This window comes from Cinclus cinclus, chromosome 33 (genome assembly GCF_963662255.1).
Source record: "Cinclus cinclus chromosome 33, bCinCin1.1, whole genome shotgun sequence".
Lineage (NCBI taxonomy): Eukaryota > Metazoa > Chordata > Aves > Passeriformes > Cinclidae > Cinclus > Cinclus cinclus.
Window position 1 is genome coordinate 1805231 of NC_085078.1, and position 19923 is coordinate 1825153.

General features: G+C 50.5%; 1 protein-coding gene across 1 annotated transcript; it reads right to left on the reverse strand.

The window, feature by feature from the left end:
- Window positions 1-854: 854 nt before the first annotated feature.
- LOC134055586 (tyrosine-protein phosphatase non-receptor type 23-like) lies at window positions 855-19639 on the reverse strand. Its single transcript, XM_062511991.1, has 10 exons — window positions 19123-19639; window positions 16120-16201; window positions 4793-5104; window positions 4288-4630; window positions 4121-4171; window positions 3581-3947; window positions 2758-2937; window positions 2400-2497; window positions 1245-1378; window positions 855-909 (listed from the first exon to the last, which is right to left on the reverse strand). Exons 1-10 carry the CDS (start codon window positions 19637-19639, stop codon window positions 855-857), a joined length of 2139 nt encoding a protein of 712 aa, XP_062367975.1.
- Between the last annotated feature and the right edge of the window lie 284 nt (window positions 19640-19923).

Sequence of the window (19923 nt, forward strand, 5' to 3'; positions counted from 1 at the left end):
CACAGGCTGCAGGAGATGAGAACACAAGGCTTGCAAACACTGACTGCAAGCCACAGCTCTGGGTGCTCCCCACGAACCTCAGCCCAGGGCCCAGTGTCTGCCCCAAGCTTCAGGGGATGCAGTGGGAGCCCGGCTGGGCTCTGCCCTGGGGCCGTCCTGCAATGACAGCTCCAAACAGGGAGCATTCAGTTGCCACAGACAGCCAAGGCAGGGGTGGAGGGGAGCTGGTCCAGCCCAGCACTGCACTGCTGTGTGCTGTGCTCTGGGGCTGGGGCTCCCTGCACAGGGGACTGCACTGCTGTGCCAGAGGAGACAAAGAAGCTTCAGCTTCAGCCTAACTGAGGTGCATGGGTGGGCTGGGAAGAGTGGGGAAGCTCAGGGGGATTCACAGAGTTCATCCTGCTGGAAGGACGAGGAAAAGGGAGTGGGAACTCAGCAGTGAGGAGAACTGAGGGCTGGAGAGCAGCTCTGAATGACACTAAAATCTCACTGGACCTCTGAGACATTGCTGCTCTTCAGCCAGTGACAGCATGAGATCCTAAGCCTGGGGATCAGTGTTCCTCGTGGTGAGGGGCATCAAGGAAGGCAACAACGTGATGGACACTGTGATGGGCTGGGAACTCAGTGGGGGAAAGGAGGGAGCAGTTGTGAAGTAAAAGGCAGGTGGGGGAGAGAACTGTTCAGAGGAGGGCTGAGCTACAGCTTGTGCAAGCTGAAAATGTCATTTGGGGTCGTTCCAGATGGATTTCATTTCAGAAGGTATTGAACAGGTTTACTTTGTTTTCCCTTGGAGGTGTACACTCTGCAAACTTGAGCTGCGTTGCCAAAATGCTCAAGCACGTCTCTGCTGCAGGTCACACCATTTCTCCTTTGGCTGATTCGGGCCCGGTGCTGAGCTGCAGCAGAGCCCTGGCAGAGCCCAGAGCAGCCTCAGCATCCACAGGGCCCGGCTGCAAGGAGAGAAACCAGAAATTGCCCGTCAGCTGAAGGCTCCTGAAGGCTCACCCTTGTCCCAGCTCCCACGGTGCCCAGGCCACGCTGGCCATGCCCAGAGCAGTGCCCAAAGCTGCCCATCATTGCTGCCCCTCATTGGGCAGCAGAGCAGGAGGGCAGGACATGTGCCCAGCCTGCAGCCAGCCATGGCACATCCTCCTCCTCAGCAGCTGCCACAGCAGGATGCTCCGGTGTTTGCTGCCATTTCCCAAAAGCTCTTATCCCACCATGCAAAGAAGACGGGGACTCACCTCATGCCATCGCTGCTGGCAGAAAAGCTGGTCCCAAACGATGTCCTCAGCCTTCTCCAAGCGCACGGCCCGTCCACACCGCAGCTGGTCCCAAGCACCTCCTGATCCACACTGGACCCCACCTGGAACACTTCCTTTAGAGAAACAAACAACAAATTAATGAAAATAGCTTACAGTGCAAAGGGGGGGAAAAGAGAAATGGTAAAAAATCTTATCTCTATCAAGGGCTTGAGGAAGGCCCAACCCTACATGCCAGGGAAAAAGCCACCCATGGCTGAGAGAAGCCCATGCTTTCTCCCTTTCCCCCTGCGCTGCCGCAAAAGTTATTTATGGTGATCCCAAAGCAAGCAAGGGCAGTGGAGCAGCCCAAGCCCTTCCTTGCCTGCAAAGCAAAGCAGCCAAGCACAATTCTGGAGCCCCACCTCTGCTCCCACCACGGGGCTTTGTTTGTGTCAAGCTGGCTGCCCCAGCCCCAGCTGGGGCACGGTGGGTGCTGGGGGCTGTTGGCAGGGCCAGGAGCCAACTCCCATTTCGTACCCACCCCAGCCCATCCCCCAGTCCTGCCAAAAGGCAGCTTGGCAGACGACAGAAGAATCAATTTTATCCTCCCCAGCAAAGGGGGAACCTTTGTTTCCTGGGCAGGCTGTGCAATGCCCAAATCTGGGAGCATCCCCCTGGGTCTGGACTCATCTGTAAATTTGCTGTGTGGAGCCTGGCTTTGAAGAAGGTGCCAGAATCCAAGTCTGTCATCTTCAGCTTGCCAGTGGCCAGGTGGAGGAAGAGGTTGTCATCCTTGATGTCATCCTCGCTGTCCCCAGCAGCAGCAGCCCCACCTGCTACAGCTTCTCCAGGGCCTCCTTCTCCTTCCCTGGGGGGGAGACCAGGCTCTCAGTGTTCTGCCCAGGGCCCCAGCTGTCAGTGAACCAGGACAAGCCAAACCAGCTCAGATGGTGGCCACCAGTGCTGGGCAGAGAGCAGCTCAGCTCCAGCCCAAGGGCTGGGTGTTCCCATCTGATGACCTGGGTGCAGTGGCACAGGCAGGACAAAACAGTCTGGGCTTCTTTGCTTCTGATTGCCAAGGCCTGTGTGGAGCTGGAACTTACCAGAGCCCTGCATCAAAGTGCGCCTGTGGCTCTCTCCCTTCTTCTACGTCAGGTGAATTTGCTGCATCCAAGGGTCACAAAGCAGGTCTTCTAATGAGGGCCTTTCTATGTCGAGCATGGATAAACACCTTTTGATCAGATCTTGGCAGTCTGGAGAGAGAAAGCAGAAACCACCGGTCACTTGGAGGAGGCTGCAGTCTGCTTTGCCCCATTATTCCCATGCCCAAGCCATGCTGCGTGTGCTCAGAGCTGGGCCTAAAGCCTCCCATCAGTTCTTTGTTTTGGAGGAGAGCAGGAGAGCAGGACCTGTGCCACGTGCTCAGCAGCTGCCAGAGCGGGATGCTCACGAGCCCACTGCTGTCTCCCAGCACTGCCTCCCATTCCCCCCGTGCCCAGAGATGAGGATTCACCTTGAGAGAGCCGTTGTGGCAGTGAGAGCTGATGGTTCCAGCTGATGTTCCGGCCCCTCCTGAAAGGGTGCTTCCCACAGACCATCTGGTGCAGCAGGATGCCCAGGGACCAGATGGTAGCTGGCTTGCCATAGTACCAGCCAAAGCGGGTCCATTCCGGGGGGCTGTAGGACCGTGTTCCTATGGGACAGAGATGGAGTTCATCAGGGGAATGCTGCTGCTCCCAGAGCCTGGCCCCAGAATCCTTGGCCATGCTAGGGCTGCACCAATGGCACATGGTGTGACCCCTTGCCTCTGGCCAGCACCTGGGACGTGTGTACAAACTTGGGCTTGGAAAAGAAGCCACTGGTGCTGCAAGAGGGCAGCAGAAGCCCTAGCAAGGCCTGAGCATGACAAGGAAAAACCCACTCAGTGGTGGGGAAATCCATGTCTCCATCCTCCCTGCCTGCATTGCCCCAAAAAACAATTATGAGGCCAAGGCAAACAAGGTGAGCACAGTAGTGCAAGCCCTTTCTCACCTGCACACCAAAACAGCGGGTGCGCAGGTTCTGCCCCTCCCCTGCTCCCCTACTACCCCCACCCATGGGTGTTTTTGTCAGGCTGGCTGCCCCAGCCCCAGTCCTGGGCACAGTGGCTGGCAAAGGCTGCCAGCAGGGCTGGAAGCTGTCCCCCCAGCCGCCCCCAGTGGAAAGCAACTCAGCTGAAGATTCAGTGCCATGACTGGCAGCAAAAAGGAGAGTCCACGCTCCCACAGCCAGGCTGGGCCCTGAGATGTTGGGCCAGGAGATGCTGGGAGCGGGAAGACGGCGCTGTGTGGGCTCACCTGCAAAGTGAGTGTAGGCTGTGTCCTGCAGGTAGGTGCCACAGCCAAAATCAATCAGTTTTGCCTGCCCGCTGGCCAGGTCAACGAGGATGTTCTCCGGTTTGACATCCCTGTGCAGGACTCCGCAGCTGGTGCAGTGCTGCACGGCCTCCAGCACCTGGCGGAACAGCTGCCGCGCCACCTCCTCGGACAGGAACCCCCGTGCCCGAATGAAATGACGGAGGTCCTGACACCGCTCCGGGCGCTCCAGCACCATCAGGATCTCGCTGGGGAGCTCAAGCCACTCCAGCAGCTGGACAACACCAGGGAAGCCAGTGGACACCTTGTCCAGGAGCACGATCTCCATTGGTGCGCTGGTGCCGTCGGGCTGCAGGAGGACCACGATGCCGTCAGCGGGGCTGATGCCGTGCCAAGGCTCGGGAAGCCCTCACCCAGCCCGGGATGCTCTGCTGGCCCCACACGCGCTGTCCACCCTGCTGGGCCTCGGCTCATGCCCACCCAGCACGCCCCGGCTTCTCCCGCTGACCCCCGCTCACTCACCAGCTCACCCCAGTGTCGGACTCGGTTCCGTGGCACCCTTTTGATGGCCACCTGCAAGCCAAGGGGAGCAGAGGGCTTAGCTCGCCGCCCGCCCTGCCGAGCCCCATCCCTCCCCGACCCCTCCTCAGCCTCCTCCTCCTCCGCCCGCCGCCGGCCCCTCCACTCACCGGGGCGCCGTCCGAGAGCCGCGTCGCCGCCCAGACGCTGCCGAAGCCGCCGCGCCCCAGCAGCGAACCGAGCTGGTAGCGCTCCTTAATGCCGTGCTCCACCTTCCCTGCCGGCGAGACGTGGCTGTCAGCGCTCGGCCCGGGGCCAGACACGGGCCCCGAGCGCCCCTCAGCCGTCCCGGGCCGGGCAGCCCCTGGCGTTCGCTCTTTGGAACGCGACAGCGGCGGCTCGGGGCCAGCGGCCGCGCTGCCGAGCGGCGGAGCTCGGGCCGGGGAAGCCCCAACGGAGGCGGCGGGAGCGGCCGCGCCCTGTGTGCGCTCTGCGGGCTCCGGGAGCAGCCGGCGCCGGGACCGGGACCGGGACCAGGATCCACGTTGGGGCTGAGGCTGCGGCCGGGCCCGGGGTCGGGGCCGGACCCCGCGTTGAGGCCGAGGTCGGAGCCCACGTTGCGGCCGGGGCCGGGGCCGGGGCCGGGGCCGGGGCCGGGGCCGGGGCCGGGGCCGGGGCCGGGGCCGGGGCCGGGGCCGGGGCCGGGGCCGGGGCCGGGGCCGGGGCCGGGGCCGGGGCCGGGGCCGGGGCCGGGGCCGGGGCCGGGGCCGGGACAGGCGGAGCCAAAGGGAGGCGATGCCGCACCAGGCACTGATCCCCGCCCAGCAGCGCCACTGCCAGTACAGCCAGAGCCGGGCGGAGGAGAGACCGCGGCAGGACGGCCGGGGACGGGGTCGGGGACGGGGACGGGGACGGGGACGGGGAAGCCCCGCTCGGGGCCGAGGGCGGGCTGGGGGCATGAGCCGGCTCGGAACGGGGAGAGGGAGACTGGGAGAGGAGGGAGACACCGGGAAACGGAGACTGAGAGAGGCTGTGGGACTGCGGGAGAGGGAGAGGAGATCCAGAGGGTCGACAAAGTCGCTTGATTCGCTGCTGCTGCTGCTGCTGCCGCTGCCGCTGCTGCTGCTGCTGCTGCAACTGCAACTGAAGCCCTGGGGCCGTTTGTCCCCATGGCCGTTTTTCCGTTTTTCCGTTTTTCCGTTGCCTTCTCAGCCCTGTGCCAAGCCCCGCGCACCCCGGGGGCAGCCCCTGAGCCTTTTCTTTCCATGGAGAATAAAACATCTTTCAAGCACAGTCCTTGACGGCCAAGATTGGGATACTGCCTCTGAAATTCTGGATATATACAAGGATAGCTCCCAGACAAAAGCTGCCAGGACTATGTAGGTTACCTTGGCTTCCTGAGGGCCGACTCTTCCCTGCCTTTGAAACACTGGGGCTCCCTACGTTCCTTTCTATGGAAAAGAACTGTCCTTCTTGTCCAGGTGCCCATGGCCTCAAGCACATGACCATTTGATAGTGGTCAAAGGAGTGGAGAAAGGAGTTCTGTGCTCAGTGGGCTGGAGACTGAGGACAGCAGAGGAGAGCCCTGGGAGGGATTGATGGGCAGTTTCAGAGATGATGGCTCTTTTGACAGAGAATATCCAGAGAAAGAAACAATTAATACCAAGGGCAGCTGTGGAGGCCCAGACTGGAAACAAGGAGAAGGAATTTCTCTCCCAGAGCAGGGCTGAGGTGCAACACATCCCCCAGAAGGAGTCTGGGCCAGCCCAAGGCACAGGCATGGGCAGCAGCTGAAAGGTTCTTCTGAATTGGACTCCTCAAAGGGTTTGTGCAATCTCCTCCTAGGCCCTGAGGTTCAAGGACTCAGCACCAAATGCACCACGGGGCTCACTGGGATCAAGCAAGTCCTGACAAACCACGGCTCTGCCTTGATTTCCCTCTGGTCTGGTGCAGTCCATGAGGAAGGTTTTCTGCTGCAGTTATGGAGAAATATCCATTGGAGTTTTAAAGGGTGGATTTTATTACTGCTGATTTTAGAGCAGAGGTGATTAGAGCATTGTGTGGTTGATATTGATCCAGGGTCTCTCCTCGGCAGGTCTGGCCTGCTCAGAGAAGCTGTGCCTTGAGGTCTGACCCAGTGTGGACAACCTTGCTCCACTTTGCCCAGCCCCATCCCGTCTGTCCTCCCTCATCTGGACCTGCTTTGCTTGGAGAACTGGCTGCGCTCAGGAAAGAAATGTTTTCCCTTTTTAATTTTTTTAAACAATCTAAAACTCCTAATTTTCTCCACTGCAAACAGACATAGTCCTCAGGAGTGTGCCTGCCCAAGGTGCCACCAAAAGCACTGCAGAGCTGCCCTGGGCCAGCTCTGCGGGTGGATCATCATCGCATCCTGCACTGGGCCACTGCCAGGGGCTGTACAGGGCCATGGACACTGCACTGATCCCACGGCTGGGTTTGTGTGCCACGGCAACCGTGAGAAGTTCAGGTTTCCTTGGAAACATTTGGGAGAACTGGGACATACTGGGGAACACTGGGAGCACTGTGGGAAACGCTGGGACATACTGGGAGTGATACTGGGGAGGAGTGGGTCAACGTGGGAACATGGGGAATGCTGAGGGGGAATCTGGGTGGACTGGGATGGACTGTGGGGTTGCACTGAAAACTACTGGGACATACTGGGATTGATACTTGGAAGTACTGGGACAAACTAGGGACACAGGGCGCACTGTGGGGATGGCTGGGGGACACTGACGCCTACTGTGGATAATACGGGGAGGAACTGGAATGGACTGGGAACTAAGCCAGGTGTATTGGGTGGGACTGGGGTGTAGTGGGATGACCTGGAGGGGCACTGGGTTTGTACGGGGCTGTACTGGGGATGGAGTGGGCTCCTGCCTCTGGTGCCTCCCATTTGCCAAGACTCCCGCCCATCACTGCACACAACCAATCAGTGCTGGGTCTTGGCACTTTGGGGGCGGTGCCTGGTGCTGGCGCCATCTTTTCTGTTTTTGCCTGTGGCTCCCGTCATGCCCCACGGCCCAGTTGAGCCCCGTTGGAGCTGGGACAACAACGCCCGTCATGCCCTGGGCTTCACAGAACCCCAGTGTCCACCCACCACATGTCACGTATGTGTCCCCCAGACCTCCCAGGATCTCTAAGTGCCCCCGCAGCACCCATTTGGCACACCCCAAAAGCATCCCCAGACTCCAAAATGCTCCCAACCCCATAAATGGCCGTTAAAGCCACTTTTGGGAATTCATCTCCTGTCATCTGGAAGAGACGGTCCGAAGTTTCCCTCATTTGCCTCACGACCATCACAAGAAGACCCCGGTGAACCCCACTCGCTCCAGACAGGAGTTTTCTGGCCTGGTTGCCTTTGAACAGTTCTGGCCTGGCCGAGGTAGAGGTTTACCAAATAACTGTTTGCAGCTGTGCTGTGCTGTGCCGTCATGGTGCACTGCTCTTCGAGGCCACACTAGCCCAGCCAGATTGGCACCTGCTTCTCTGAGCACACAACGGTCCATAAATCTCCCCACCTCTTGGCCAGACATCGCTCACTTTGAGAAAAGACTGTAAAACGGTGACTCTTTGGAGAAGCCTCTTGAGATCTCCCCACGTAAGGAAGACACGTCTATTGGCCGAAGACCACGAGGACTCCGTCCCATCCCTTGGTAGCTATTTCCCTTCCCCTCTTTTCCCCTTTTGTTTCCTTAAACTCTCCCCTCTGTCGCACAACTGAATTGTTAGCATCAAATAAAGTGCTATATTGAAGCATACTGCTGTCCCCCTGCTCTGTGTCTTGCACCTCAAGATCAAAACAAAGCATCACGATCCCCGCCTGGATTGGCGGATCGTGACATTAAATTGGCATCACGGACTGGATTATGACAGACAGAAGGGCTGCAAGGTTGTGTGTAGTCTGTAATAGGGGAAGGACATCTTGCTCCAGCCGCACCTAGCTGGTCACCTCAAAAGGAGTGAGCTTGTCCAGAGAGCAAGGGGGGCAAGTTCAGATTTCCTGCAAACTGCACAGGCCTAGGTGGAGAGCACCCCCACACTTGTTTGAGGGCTCTGTCTGTAGAATTTCACTCTAGGATCTCTTGGTGTGGAAGACGGGACTGTTTTTGTTGGTTTTTATTGTGTTTTTTTTGACTGCTTGGTGTAGCAAAGAGACAACCAGAGATTTGTACTGAAGCTAGTGCCTCCCAAGCAGCTTCGGTCTCTTCACCCACACAGGGAAGTGAAAGGGAACACAGAGAAAAGTTGTGTGTGTGTGTGTGTGTGTGTGTGTGTGTGTGTGTGCGCGTGTGTGTGTAACTTAAGTGATATACCTCCCTGCAGTGGTTTTTACTTGCCCCTTCATAAAATGAGTGAAAATTGCAGTGCAACAAATAAAGCTGCATTTTTTGCTCTATTAGCTATATATAGTGCCAGACCCTCTCAGGGAGGAGAAGAGTGGGCACCAAATAATTGGTATAATTTAGAAAATGTGATTGATGGAATATGTTCTCTGCAAAGGGAGTCAAAATTCAAACTGTACAAAAATAAAACTGTACTCTGTTCTGTTTTGGGAGCCTGTCTTAGGGCAGCTCTAGAAAATCACTTCAAGCAAACAAATGAGGAGACTACAATTATAAATTCTCTACAAAAATGAGTTCAAATTTTGCCAGAACAACTAAATGAAGAAAGGAACAAGTATCCTTGTTGAAAAAATGAGTGCTCTTTGTTGCAAAATGAGAAACAGTTGTTAGAAAGTGCTCTAAGAGAGGAACACACTAAAACTTTAGAACTTCTGGACCCACTGAAAGAAGCAGAGCAATGTACCAAAAATGGTTCCACCCACTCTGGGGGCCCCATTCCCTTTTCTCCCTATACAACCCCTTCTCAGCAGACACCAGGTTCACCTTCGCGTTGTCCTGCCAAGAGCCATAAAATGTGGACATTATTAGTGTTCTGGAGAAAGCACATTCCAGACTTTTCAATAATTCAGCTCATCAAGCCCTGGGCCCTGTTCACCCCACAGACCCTTTCCAGGTAGAGTGGGGATTCCCCATCTCGGGGTTGTCAGTTCACATATGGCAACAAGGCCCTGATGGTCCTACAAGGCCTGTTATTTGTTTGTATTTCCGTGGCTTTCAAGATGCTGAATAAAGATACGCTATCTGGGTTAAATGACTGTTTGCGGTTAGCTTAGCTCTCATAGAAGTGGAGAAAATTGTAGGGCAACAACCAATTACATTAAGAGGTCCTTTCAAAGTGATCGTAGTGGTCACTACTGGGGCTCCCCTGCCTGACGCGGTGGCCCATAGATCCTCAGCTAGGAAGTGGTATGCCCAGATTGAACATTATTGTAACATCTTCTCAATAACAGAAGTTGCTATAAAACATTGGGCTATACAAGAAACTGAGAGCTTGGGGAGCAGCCAAGACAAAGCTGCCTCGGCAATTAAAGTAGCCCCTCCTTTCTCCTCTGAACAATCAGCAAATTCTTGGTTCACTGATGCTTCTGCCAAACCAGAGGGAAAGGTGTGGAAACACAGAGCAGTAGCCCTCCACACTTCTGATGAATGAATCATTACTGAGGGAGAAGGCAGTGCTCACGTTGGGGAACTGATGGCTGCCTGGAGTGTTTTCCAGTGTGAGGTACACAATACCTCTCTTGTTTGCATCTACACTGACTCTTATGCTGTGTTTCAGGGATGTACAGAGTGGCTTCCTTTTTGGCAGCAAAATGATTGGGAAGTTAACCGAATTCCAGTATGGCAAAAGAGAGAGGTGGCAAGAAATTTGAACTATCGCAAGGTAAGAGAATTTTGCCATGCGGTGGGTAGCTTCACACATGCTAGATAGTTTCATCATTTTAATTTCCTGCCTCTTCATGGCAGACTCTGTTGCGTTTACTTTTCACAGAAGAGCACCGAGGGACATGAAGAACCAGATAACCCATGATAACACTGCTGATACTTACTGACTGTTGGTATAATTTTACTTGAACTAAACCAACAAGATTGAAATGACAAAGCTTCATGGTTACAATAACACATAAATTCATTGCTGAATCCCTCATCAAACTTGTACACAGTTATGGCACAAGACCTCACGGCCGTGTTGTACTTTGTAAAATTTAAAATCAGAATTGTTGGCTCCATTTCATTGCTGTACAGTTTTCCCATAAAATCATGTGTGGTAAAAACAATACAAAATACTGGGGGGAATTTGATGTTACTATTGTGACACCTGCTACTCCACCACCGCTTATCCTGAACCCTTTTAACAAACGAATGACAAGAGACATAATGGGCGTTGTGGGAGCAGGATTGGGAATTTTCAGTAGCATTGATTCAGAAGTACTGAGGAATAAATTGGCTACTACATCTGGAGATGTCACCAAATTACAGCAACCACTGCAGTCATCTTTGACAGCTTTGGGAACCCAACAATGGTTCCTATCAAACATTTTGGCAAATGGGGAAAAGGTAAATGCAAATGACCGCAAACCGATAACTGATGAACTCGGTGCTGCACAAAATAACATCTCTTTAGGTCTCAGCTGTATCCAGGCTCAGCTGTGGGTGCGGTTTGTTGCTGCCTCAATTATCAGAGAAGGCGAGGAAGGCACTTTTCCTACTGAAATTCGGCAAAGAATTTGGGATAGTGCCACTGACTTTGAAGGAGAATTCCAATCCTGGTGGAACTTGGTACATTTTAGCTATGACCCCAGCACAAACACAGCCAGAGCCTTTGTGCTGATGATACATAATGCTTCAGTGCATTCCATATTCGCCATCATTGCATTCGGGCTGAATCGTGATGGAGCTATTCTCTATCCTTTTAAGCATAGAGAATGGGCCCGTCAAATTGGTGAGAAGTGGGAAACTGTGACTTTGGAAACTTGTACTGTCCGGGAACAACAAGGGTTTATCTGTGAAAGTAACGCAATTAGAGCTCAAGATATTTGTTTGGACACAGAGCCAAATGTTTGTAACTTTGAAATACGTCCAAGCGAGATTCCTGAAACGGTGCTGATTTATATAGGCAATGGTTGTGTATGCTTAAGAACTGCTGGCAACCTGTTATCATAGAAAATTTGGTAGTGCATACTAAAAATCATTCGAATGTTTGCATTTGTAACTTTACTAGAATTGTAGGATGTGATTTCCTTATGTAGTCCCAGTTACGTCTTGCCACCTTTTGCAGTCCAATTACACATGAATCCACCATTTATTGCCTACTCCCGTTGGAATGAACCTCGCTCTGGTAAAGCAATTGCTGCTTCCCCAGGATTTAATTGAAATTTTGGAAAGGATTAAGAAAAACAGACCAAAACTCTGATAACTCTTCATCACCATGTAAAGGAACTACATCATGTTTTGGAAAGAGTAAAGAAAGATGCTGAACTCAAGTGGTGGGATACCCTCTTTGGGTGGTCACCTACTGCCACAGGTGTCCTGAACAAATTGTGTCATCCCATCACTGTCCTTTTGATTTTGGTTTTGATTGGTTTTGCTTATATCAGCAATCCTGTACAACATGAATTGGAGAATGATGAAGCAGTTAACACACTTGACATCCATAATGAATATACACAAGTCAGTCACTGATGACGTCCCCAAGGTTATTGATGCAAGATGAAAAACACATGAGTATTTAAAATAAGGTGTTATATTGACAACTTGTGTTTTCAAACTCCAATTACCTAGAAATTATTTTATTTTATTAATTATCTACTTAAAATACTTCTTAATTATTTTAAATTGTGCTGAAATGATGTACTGGTATGGACTTGTTTTTTAATTATCTTACTTGTGTTTTGTACTGAAATTGCTTATTCATTATTTTAAATTGTGTTCAATTTACTTATTAATTATTTTACTTGTGTTTTAAATTGAAATTACTTAAATTAGTGTTTCAAATTGAAATAACTGATTAATGATTTTACTTGTGTTTTAAATTGAAAATACTTACTTAAATTGAAATTACTTTGAAAGATTGAACTTGTTCTTTCCCTTTCCCTTTCCCTTTCCCTTTCCCTTTCCCTTTCCCTTTCCTACTTTTTTCTTTGGCTGACTTTCTGTCCCTGTTTTTCGGAATATGCTACTAACCTGGATGAGTCCTGAAGACTTTGCTGTCGGAGTTGGCGGGAGAAATGCAGCACTCAGTGTGAATGATCAGCAAGTCACAATTTATTGCATGCTCTTAGTTACATTTATATCATCAATAATTAAGCTCATACATAGTGCAAAAGCAAGCTCATCACTGGCTACCGCAGCAAAGGTCAGTCCCACCCAGTTCCTCATTCTTGTGATCCTTTAGCTGCGGAGGTTCTGCATACTATCTTAACGGAAGTATCCTGTTATTGCAAAAGTGGTACCATATCTATTGCTCAAGGAAAAGCTGTCCTTCAAAATACCCACTGTGTCAGTATTTTCCCAAAGCCCTGTCAGCTAGTTCTCGCATGGGAATATGGCCTTTCTCTCTAAGCCATTCTTCTACACTTCGCAACTGAAGACACCGCAGCAACAACACTACAAAGGAGCTCTCTCGACAAAGATTGTGAGTCACGGGGTGGTGTAAGAGACGGTCCAAAGGTTCCCTCATTTTCCTCATGACCGTCGCAAGAAGATGCCCGTGTACCCCACGTGCTCCTGACCTGGTCGGCTTTGAGCAGGAGCTCTGACCCGGCCGAGGTAGACGCGTGGCAGGTGGCTGTCACAGGTGCACTGTGCCGTGCTGTGCTGTGCCGTCATAAGTGCCGGCCCAGACATGTGGGTGCCTGCTTCTCTGGACACACAGTGGTCCGTAAAAATCCCTACCTCATGGCCAGAAGCCATTCGCTTTGAGGAAAGACTTTAAGAAGGTGACTCCTTGAAGAAGCCCCTTGAGATCTCCCCACAGAGGGAAGACCCGTCCATTGGCAGAAGGCCCCGAGCACACCCGTCTATGACCACAAGGATGGTGTCTCATCCCTAGGTAGCTATTTCCCTTCCCCTCTTTTCCCCTCTTTCTCTCTATCTCTTGACTTTGTTTCCTTAAAAACTCTGCCATCTATAGCACATAACTGTGTGCTTAGCACCAAATAAAAGTGCTCTGCTGTGAGTATTCTGAAGCATACTGTTGTCCCCTGCTGTGTCTTTTGTACCTCGAGATCAAAACGAACCATCATGATCCCCGCCTGTACTGGCAGATCGTGACAAGCTCCCAGCTTGTCATCCTCTGTACCAGAGATACTCTGAGTTGTACTTAGAGAATGCATTGTCCGTGAAATGTTCCAGCTTTAGGAGATGACTCCAGGAGCTGCAGCTGCATTGTCCTGCAGCCAGAGGCTTCCTGTGTCAAAGGCTGGGAGTGATTCCGCCCCAGTCACCTCTGAGCATCTTCCCAGCCCTGACAGATTGAAGCTCTCTGTGCCCCTGTGCTGTAGCCAGGGTGGCCGCAGGCAGTGCCCCAGCCCTGCTGGGCTGCACACAGGAGCTGCTCCTCAGTAGAAATGTCATTTTGTAGATCTTCTTGATTGGCAGGATCACCCTCTGAGCCAGGAGCCCAGCCCAGCCCAGCTCAGCAGCACAGACACAGCTGAATGACTTTAATGACCCTCTCAGGGCTTTGATGTTGTTTATATCAGACTCAGTCCCTGAGAGCGTGCTCAAAAATCTTGTCAAGAACTCAAAGTGATATTTAAAGTCCAAAGATTCTAGAAGCTGTAATGGGTGCCACTGAGGGACACATCGGAGAAAGTGTCCCCAGGTTCCAGTTAGAGCAGAACACTGGTGGAAGCGATGACAGGTGCAGACAAACAAGGGAAAGGTGTCTCTGATGCTGAGCAAACCTCAGCACAGCAAGGCTCACTTGTCCCCTGCTGGCCAAGGGCCCAGGGCCAGCAGCCATGGCCAAAGTGCTTCAGGAGGTGGCTCTGGCAGGGCCTTTCAGCTGCTGCCCATCCCTGTGCCCTCTGCAGCCCAGGCTGTCCTACGGTGTCCATGCCCTGTGCCTCTGTCCCTGCAGGCTGTCGTCAACCCCCGGCTGCCCCACCTCGCTGGCCCCTTCCTTTGCTGCCAGCTTTGCGTCCTGCCTGCCTCTGCCTGGGCTCACAAAGCCTGGGGCTCGATACCTAGAAGGCCCTACTGGATTGCTCTGTAAGAATCCTAAGTGTCAAGTGCCCAGGGAGCAGGGTTTACATGCCATGGCGGGCACCACAGAGCCCTTTTCTCCCCCATGTGCTGAGGGTGTGGCACTTGCCATTTCCAAGATCCCTGCGGTTGCCAAAGGGGCCTTTTTGGCTCCGCTGAGAAGAGTCCTAACTGTGAGCCCGTCTTTCACCTGCTTTTCCTGCAAATGTACTCAAGGTATCCACTTTTTTTTGAACTCTCGAGTCCTGTGTGTGTGCAGGTGTACCAACTGAAGGATGGAACAGGTCTGTTGGGGAGGTGATCTCCTTCTCTAGTGGCTTTTGGTTTTGTTTTGGTTGTTGGATTTGTTTGTTTGTATGGATTGGTTTGGTTTGGGGGGATTCTTTTGTTGGACTTTTTTGTGTTCTTGTTTTAATCAACTCCTCCTGGCAGCTCTTGGCAGGGCTCTGGAACCGTGTCTGACACTTGTCTGTGGCACAGTGAAGGCGGCCAAGGGGACCTTCGCTGAGCTGCGTGCAGAGGAATCCACATCAGCCCAGGCTGGGGGTGCTCAGTGGCCAGTCGGTTCTGTTGACTGGAACCTTTCCATGGAGCATGTCCAGGGATGGAATGTTGGGGCTGCCATGGCTGTGCTGTCACAGACAGGGGAACGCTGGGGCTGCCCCAGCTGCGATGTGCCAGAGAGGGGAAAGCTGGGGCTGCCCTGCTCCTGGCCAGCAGGATCCAGCACGGTGATTCTTGCCCTGTACTCAGTGTCATAAATGAGCACACTTTTGTTGTCATCGCTAATTTGTATTTTATTTTCCTTAGGAATCAACAGGTCGGTATTATTTTTCTTTTTTCTATTTCTTATTACTGGGTTAGGTCCCACTGGTTCTGGGTCATGTGGTACGGGTTCTTTTTTTATTAAGACTAGGGTTCCGGGGTCTTTTCCAGCTACATTCAATCTAACTCCCCAGGTTTTTCCTACTAACCATCCAGGATCTTGCGGATCCTGTATATGCAATTCTAGAAATTTACAAACTGTTCTGGTAGGATTTCCTCCAGCTGTATCAATGAAGTTATATCGTGTTGGCTTAGTACACCCTGAGGGACCCCACTTAATTTTCAAGTACCTGTCTGGGTTTGGTGGATTCCAGGCTCCCCCTGTAATAGTTTCACAACCCCAATAGGCACAATAATATTCTCCAGGGCGATTACAATACCCCTTTCCAGGATTCGAGGCTGGGCACATATAAAAGGGGGCACTTCGATTTGGGTACCAATTTGGCCCTAAGAATCCTAGGGGCGTTCGAAATATGGGCGGGCCGATGGTAATATTTTCTCTAATAGTCCGTTGGTCTTCCCACCTTATCAATGACCACTTGAAGGGTTCGTGGCTTTCTTGTTCACTTTTTACAAATTTTAATATTGTGATTAGGAATAGAACTGGGTGGAGTCTAATGCCAGGTTGGCGAGTACAATTAACCTTTTTAACTCCCGATGGGCCATTGCTATTACCCTCGTGCCTCTGGTATTTGAGAGTCGTAAGCCTTTTTGCTGTTATTTTTATGCGAGGTCCCTTTTCCCCACATTCTATCCCTCTGCCTCGCTCGCCAACCAGGTTGCCACTAGCTGCGAGGAGTACCATCTTCACGGCAGCAAGGATATTTTTCAGGGGCAGGGTTTACTTTTCTCTTCCACTTCCTTTTGGAATGCTAATTTTGGGTTTTTGTTTTCTTCAGCGGTGGAATGTTACACCTAACTTGCTTTACTTGCTTACGACACTTTACCAACACAATATCTGTGTTAAACGGTCCTGGAGGTTTGTTAGGGTGATAGCAATGTAGATTAGGATTAATTTTTGGTGTAGGGTTAAAGCAGTCGACTCACGCTGTTTTCCCAGCAGGGTTGACATACACTTCTAGGAGCCCTCCCCCACTGGCAGTGGACTCACCACAGTTCTTTGCAGATCCTGCAACAAAGCATGCAAATGGATAACACTGGCAGTCTAACCGACTACCCCTTACTCTAATGGTATTATGCTTTGCATAACTATTTCCATTATACAATTGTCTATTACATTCTAATCTAATAGGTTTATAATATGGCTGCTGAGCAAGTTTTGAGGTTTCAATTAACTCTTTTTGCAATGTTCAGTTATTCCCCACCTAAATGTCTCTTGTGTCCATTTATCAAGTTGTACTTCTTTTTAAGACAAGCTTTAAATCACTAGTCGGTTCTGCTTTCCAGTGAGTGTTATGTTCTTCAGAGAATTTAGAGGGATCTACTGGTCCTTTTATTCGACTGGCGTGGGTCCATCCTTTTTCTGTTGTTCGTACGGCAGTATCCGTAGTAAGCAGTACGAGATACGGTCCTTCCCACTTTGGAGTCAGCGGGTTTTCTTTCCAGCTTCGGATTAGAACCCAATCTCCGGGTTGTACCTGATGTAATACAAGATCTAAAGGTGGTCTCTGAGCCCACATTCCCTTTTCCCATAATTGCTTTTTGAACTTCATTAATACGGCCAGGTATTTATTAAGATGTAAATCACTAATATTGGGGTTGGTTTGTACTTTTTCTAGGTTGTATGGCATTCCGTATAGCATTTCAAACGGGGATATTCCCACATCTGCCCTTGGCTGGGTCCGAATATTGAGCAAGGCTAGTGGAACGCACTTTACCCATGATAATTTGGTTTCTAATACCAATTTGGTCAATTGTTTTTTTATTTCTCCATTCATCCTTTCTACCCTTCCTGAGCTTTGTGGGTGGTAAGGAGTATGCTTCTCCCATTTTATTCCAAGTGCTTCCGCTAGTTCTTGTGTTATTTTTGATGTAAAGTGCGGACCTTTATCTGAGTCAATAGTTTCAGGTACTCCGTACCTGGGCACTATTTCCTCGAGCAGGATTTTCACTACTGTCCGGGCTGTTTCCCTGCTAGTTGGGAATGCCTCCACGTAGTGGGTAAGGTGATCTACTATCACCAAAAGATACCTAGTTCGCCCCACTTTGGGGAGTTCTGTAAAGTCTATTTGCAAATTTGCGAATGGTCTTTTAGCCAATGGTCGCCCTCCTTGAGGTAATTTTCTTAAATTACTACGATTGACTCGTAAGCAGGTGGGGCAGTTTTTAGTAATGTATTTGGCCATATCGTGTAGTCCAATACTTATATATTTTGTGGCAAAATGATCAGCTAGCCCCTGAGCCCCCCAATGTGTGCTCTGGTGTAATTTATAAAGCACTCTCTGGGCTACTGCTTTGGGCAATACTTCTCGTCCATCTTCAGTTACCCACTTTCCATTATTTTCTTTTATCCCCATTTTCCTTAACCTTTCTTTTTCTTCACTAGTAAATATCAGTTCTATATCTTCTTCCGGTGCCCCCCTAGATTGTGGTTTCTCTTGTAAAACCATCTCTCTCACTGCGGCCCGTTTTGCTTCTTGGTCAGCAGCATTGTTTCCCCTGCTTTTAAAGTTTATTCCTGCTTGGTGTCCTTTTAGGTGTACCACTGCTATTCTTTTTGGTCCCCTTAAGGCCTGCAACACTTCTGTTATAAGTTTTTGGTGAACTAGGCCTTTTCCCTGTGAATTTATTAGTCCCCTTTCTTCCCATAATTTCCCAAAGGTATGTATTACTCCGAACCCATATTTGGAGTCTGTATATATGGTTCCTTCTTTTCCCTTTAAGAGAGTCAAGGCTCGGAGTATAGCGTATAATTCACACGCTTGGGCTGACCATGACTTGTCTAAGGCTCCTGATTCTATTACTCGTAGATCTGTTCCCCCTATAATAGCGTATCCAGATTTTCTTTCTCCTCTCACCACCCGGGAGGATCCATCTACGAACAATTTTTCTCCTGTGTCTAATTCTTCTTCCTCTAAATCGGGCCTAATTTTTGTTTGTTCCTCTATGGTGGCTAAGCAGTCATGAATCAGGGGTCCCTGTTCTACTTCCCCATACAGGAAGGCAGCTGGGTTTTGTAAAGTGGTGGTCTCCAGGGTAAAACTTGGTGCTTCTAATAAGATTCCTTCATACTTTAGGAGCCTAGTATCCGATATCCATTTATCTGCTTTTTGTTGCATTACGCTTCGAATATTGTGAGGAGATAATACCTTTAGATTGCTATTAAAAGTGATTTTTCTAGCTTCTTCTACCAATAAGGCACATCCGGCTAATATCTGTAAGCATGTGGGCCAGCCTCTACTTACAGGGTCTAAAATTTTTGATAGATAAGCTACAGGTTTCTTCTTTCCTGCCCAGTCCTGGGCAAGTACTCCAAACGCAACTCCTTCTTCTATATTCACAAACAAAAAGAATGGTCTTTTTAAGTCTGGAAGACTTAAGACTGGAGCATGTACTAAACTCTCTTTTAATTCTTTGAACTTATCAGTGTCTTCTTGAGTCCACTTCATCAACCCCTCTTGGGTTAGTTTTTGATATAGAAATCTAGCTTTATTACTATAATTTTCGATCCATTGTCTACAATACCCAGTAAGACCTAAAATTTGTCGAATCTGCCTTTTGTTTTTAGGTATAGGCAGTGATAATATAGCCTGAATCCTCTCTGGGTCTATTTTCTTTTCACCTCTCTTTAGATAATGTCCTAAATATTTTACTTCTTCCTCTACAAATTGTAGCTTAGCTCTTGAGACTTTCAGACCCTTGAGTCCCAAGAAATTTAGGAGCTTTATGCTTTCTCTTCGCACTTTTTCTTCTGCTTTTCCTGCTAGCAACAAGTCATCAACATATTGTACTAGAGTTACTTCGGGATTTGTCTGATAGTCTGCTAAAATTTGCTCTAGTGCCTGTCCAAACAGATTTGGGGATTCCGTAAACCCTTGGGGCAATACTGTCCATCTAAGCTGTTGTTTTCTCCCTGTGTCCGGGTCTTACTTCGAGTGATTGGTCCTGCATAACCTGAATGATCTGAGTCTGAATCTTCCTCTAGGGGTGCGTTAGGACCTATCGCTGCCCCCGGGACCTCGGGAGGCAATGGAGGTGGTATATACGGAGGAGGGGCAATGAGGGTTTCCTCCAGCTTGTTCTCTTTCTTTTTCTTCTTATTATCTTGCGACTTCTCTGTGAGTTTAAAAATAAATATCTCGGGGCGACCCACCCAGACCTTCGCATACTCCCGCTCCTCATCGGAGGTTGGCTTTTTAGTATTTACCCAAATATTCAATTTTTGCTTAATCCAATCTTCTGATGACCCAAATACAGGCCAAAACACATTTTTAGAGATTTCTTTTCCACCCCAAACTTCTACACAGTAATGTATCATCTTAGCTTTGTCCTTCCCTCCCGTATCAGGAAAATGTTCCCAATTGTCCAGTAAAAATCCTAAAGGACTATCTCTAGGCACGGGAGGAAGCTTTACTTCTGCAGGAATCTTACTCTTCCCCTGCCCCATACTTCCGGAGTGCCTTCAATCACACTTTATGTAAAACACTCGCTTCCCCAGGTTCGTGGCCCAAGCCCTCGCGGGTCTATGGGAACCGCACCACTAAGGGTCCGCACTCACTTGGGGAATCTGGCTGCCAGTTCCCCTCTCACTCATACACACAATTTGCCACACTCCGGGATCCCAACCCCGCCCAGACGGTTTCCGAAATACTTACGCGTCCTGCGTCTTCGTCCGGACCTCGTGCACAAGACTTTTAAGGGGTACCTGGGCCCTCAAATCCTCTTTGCTTC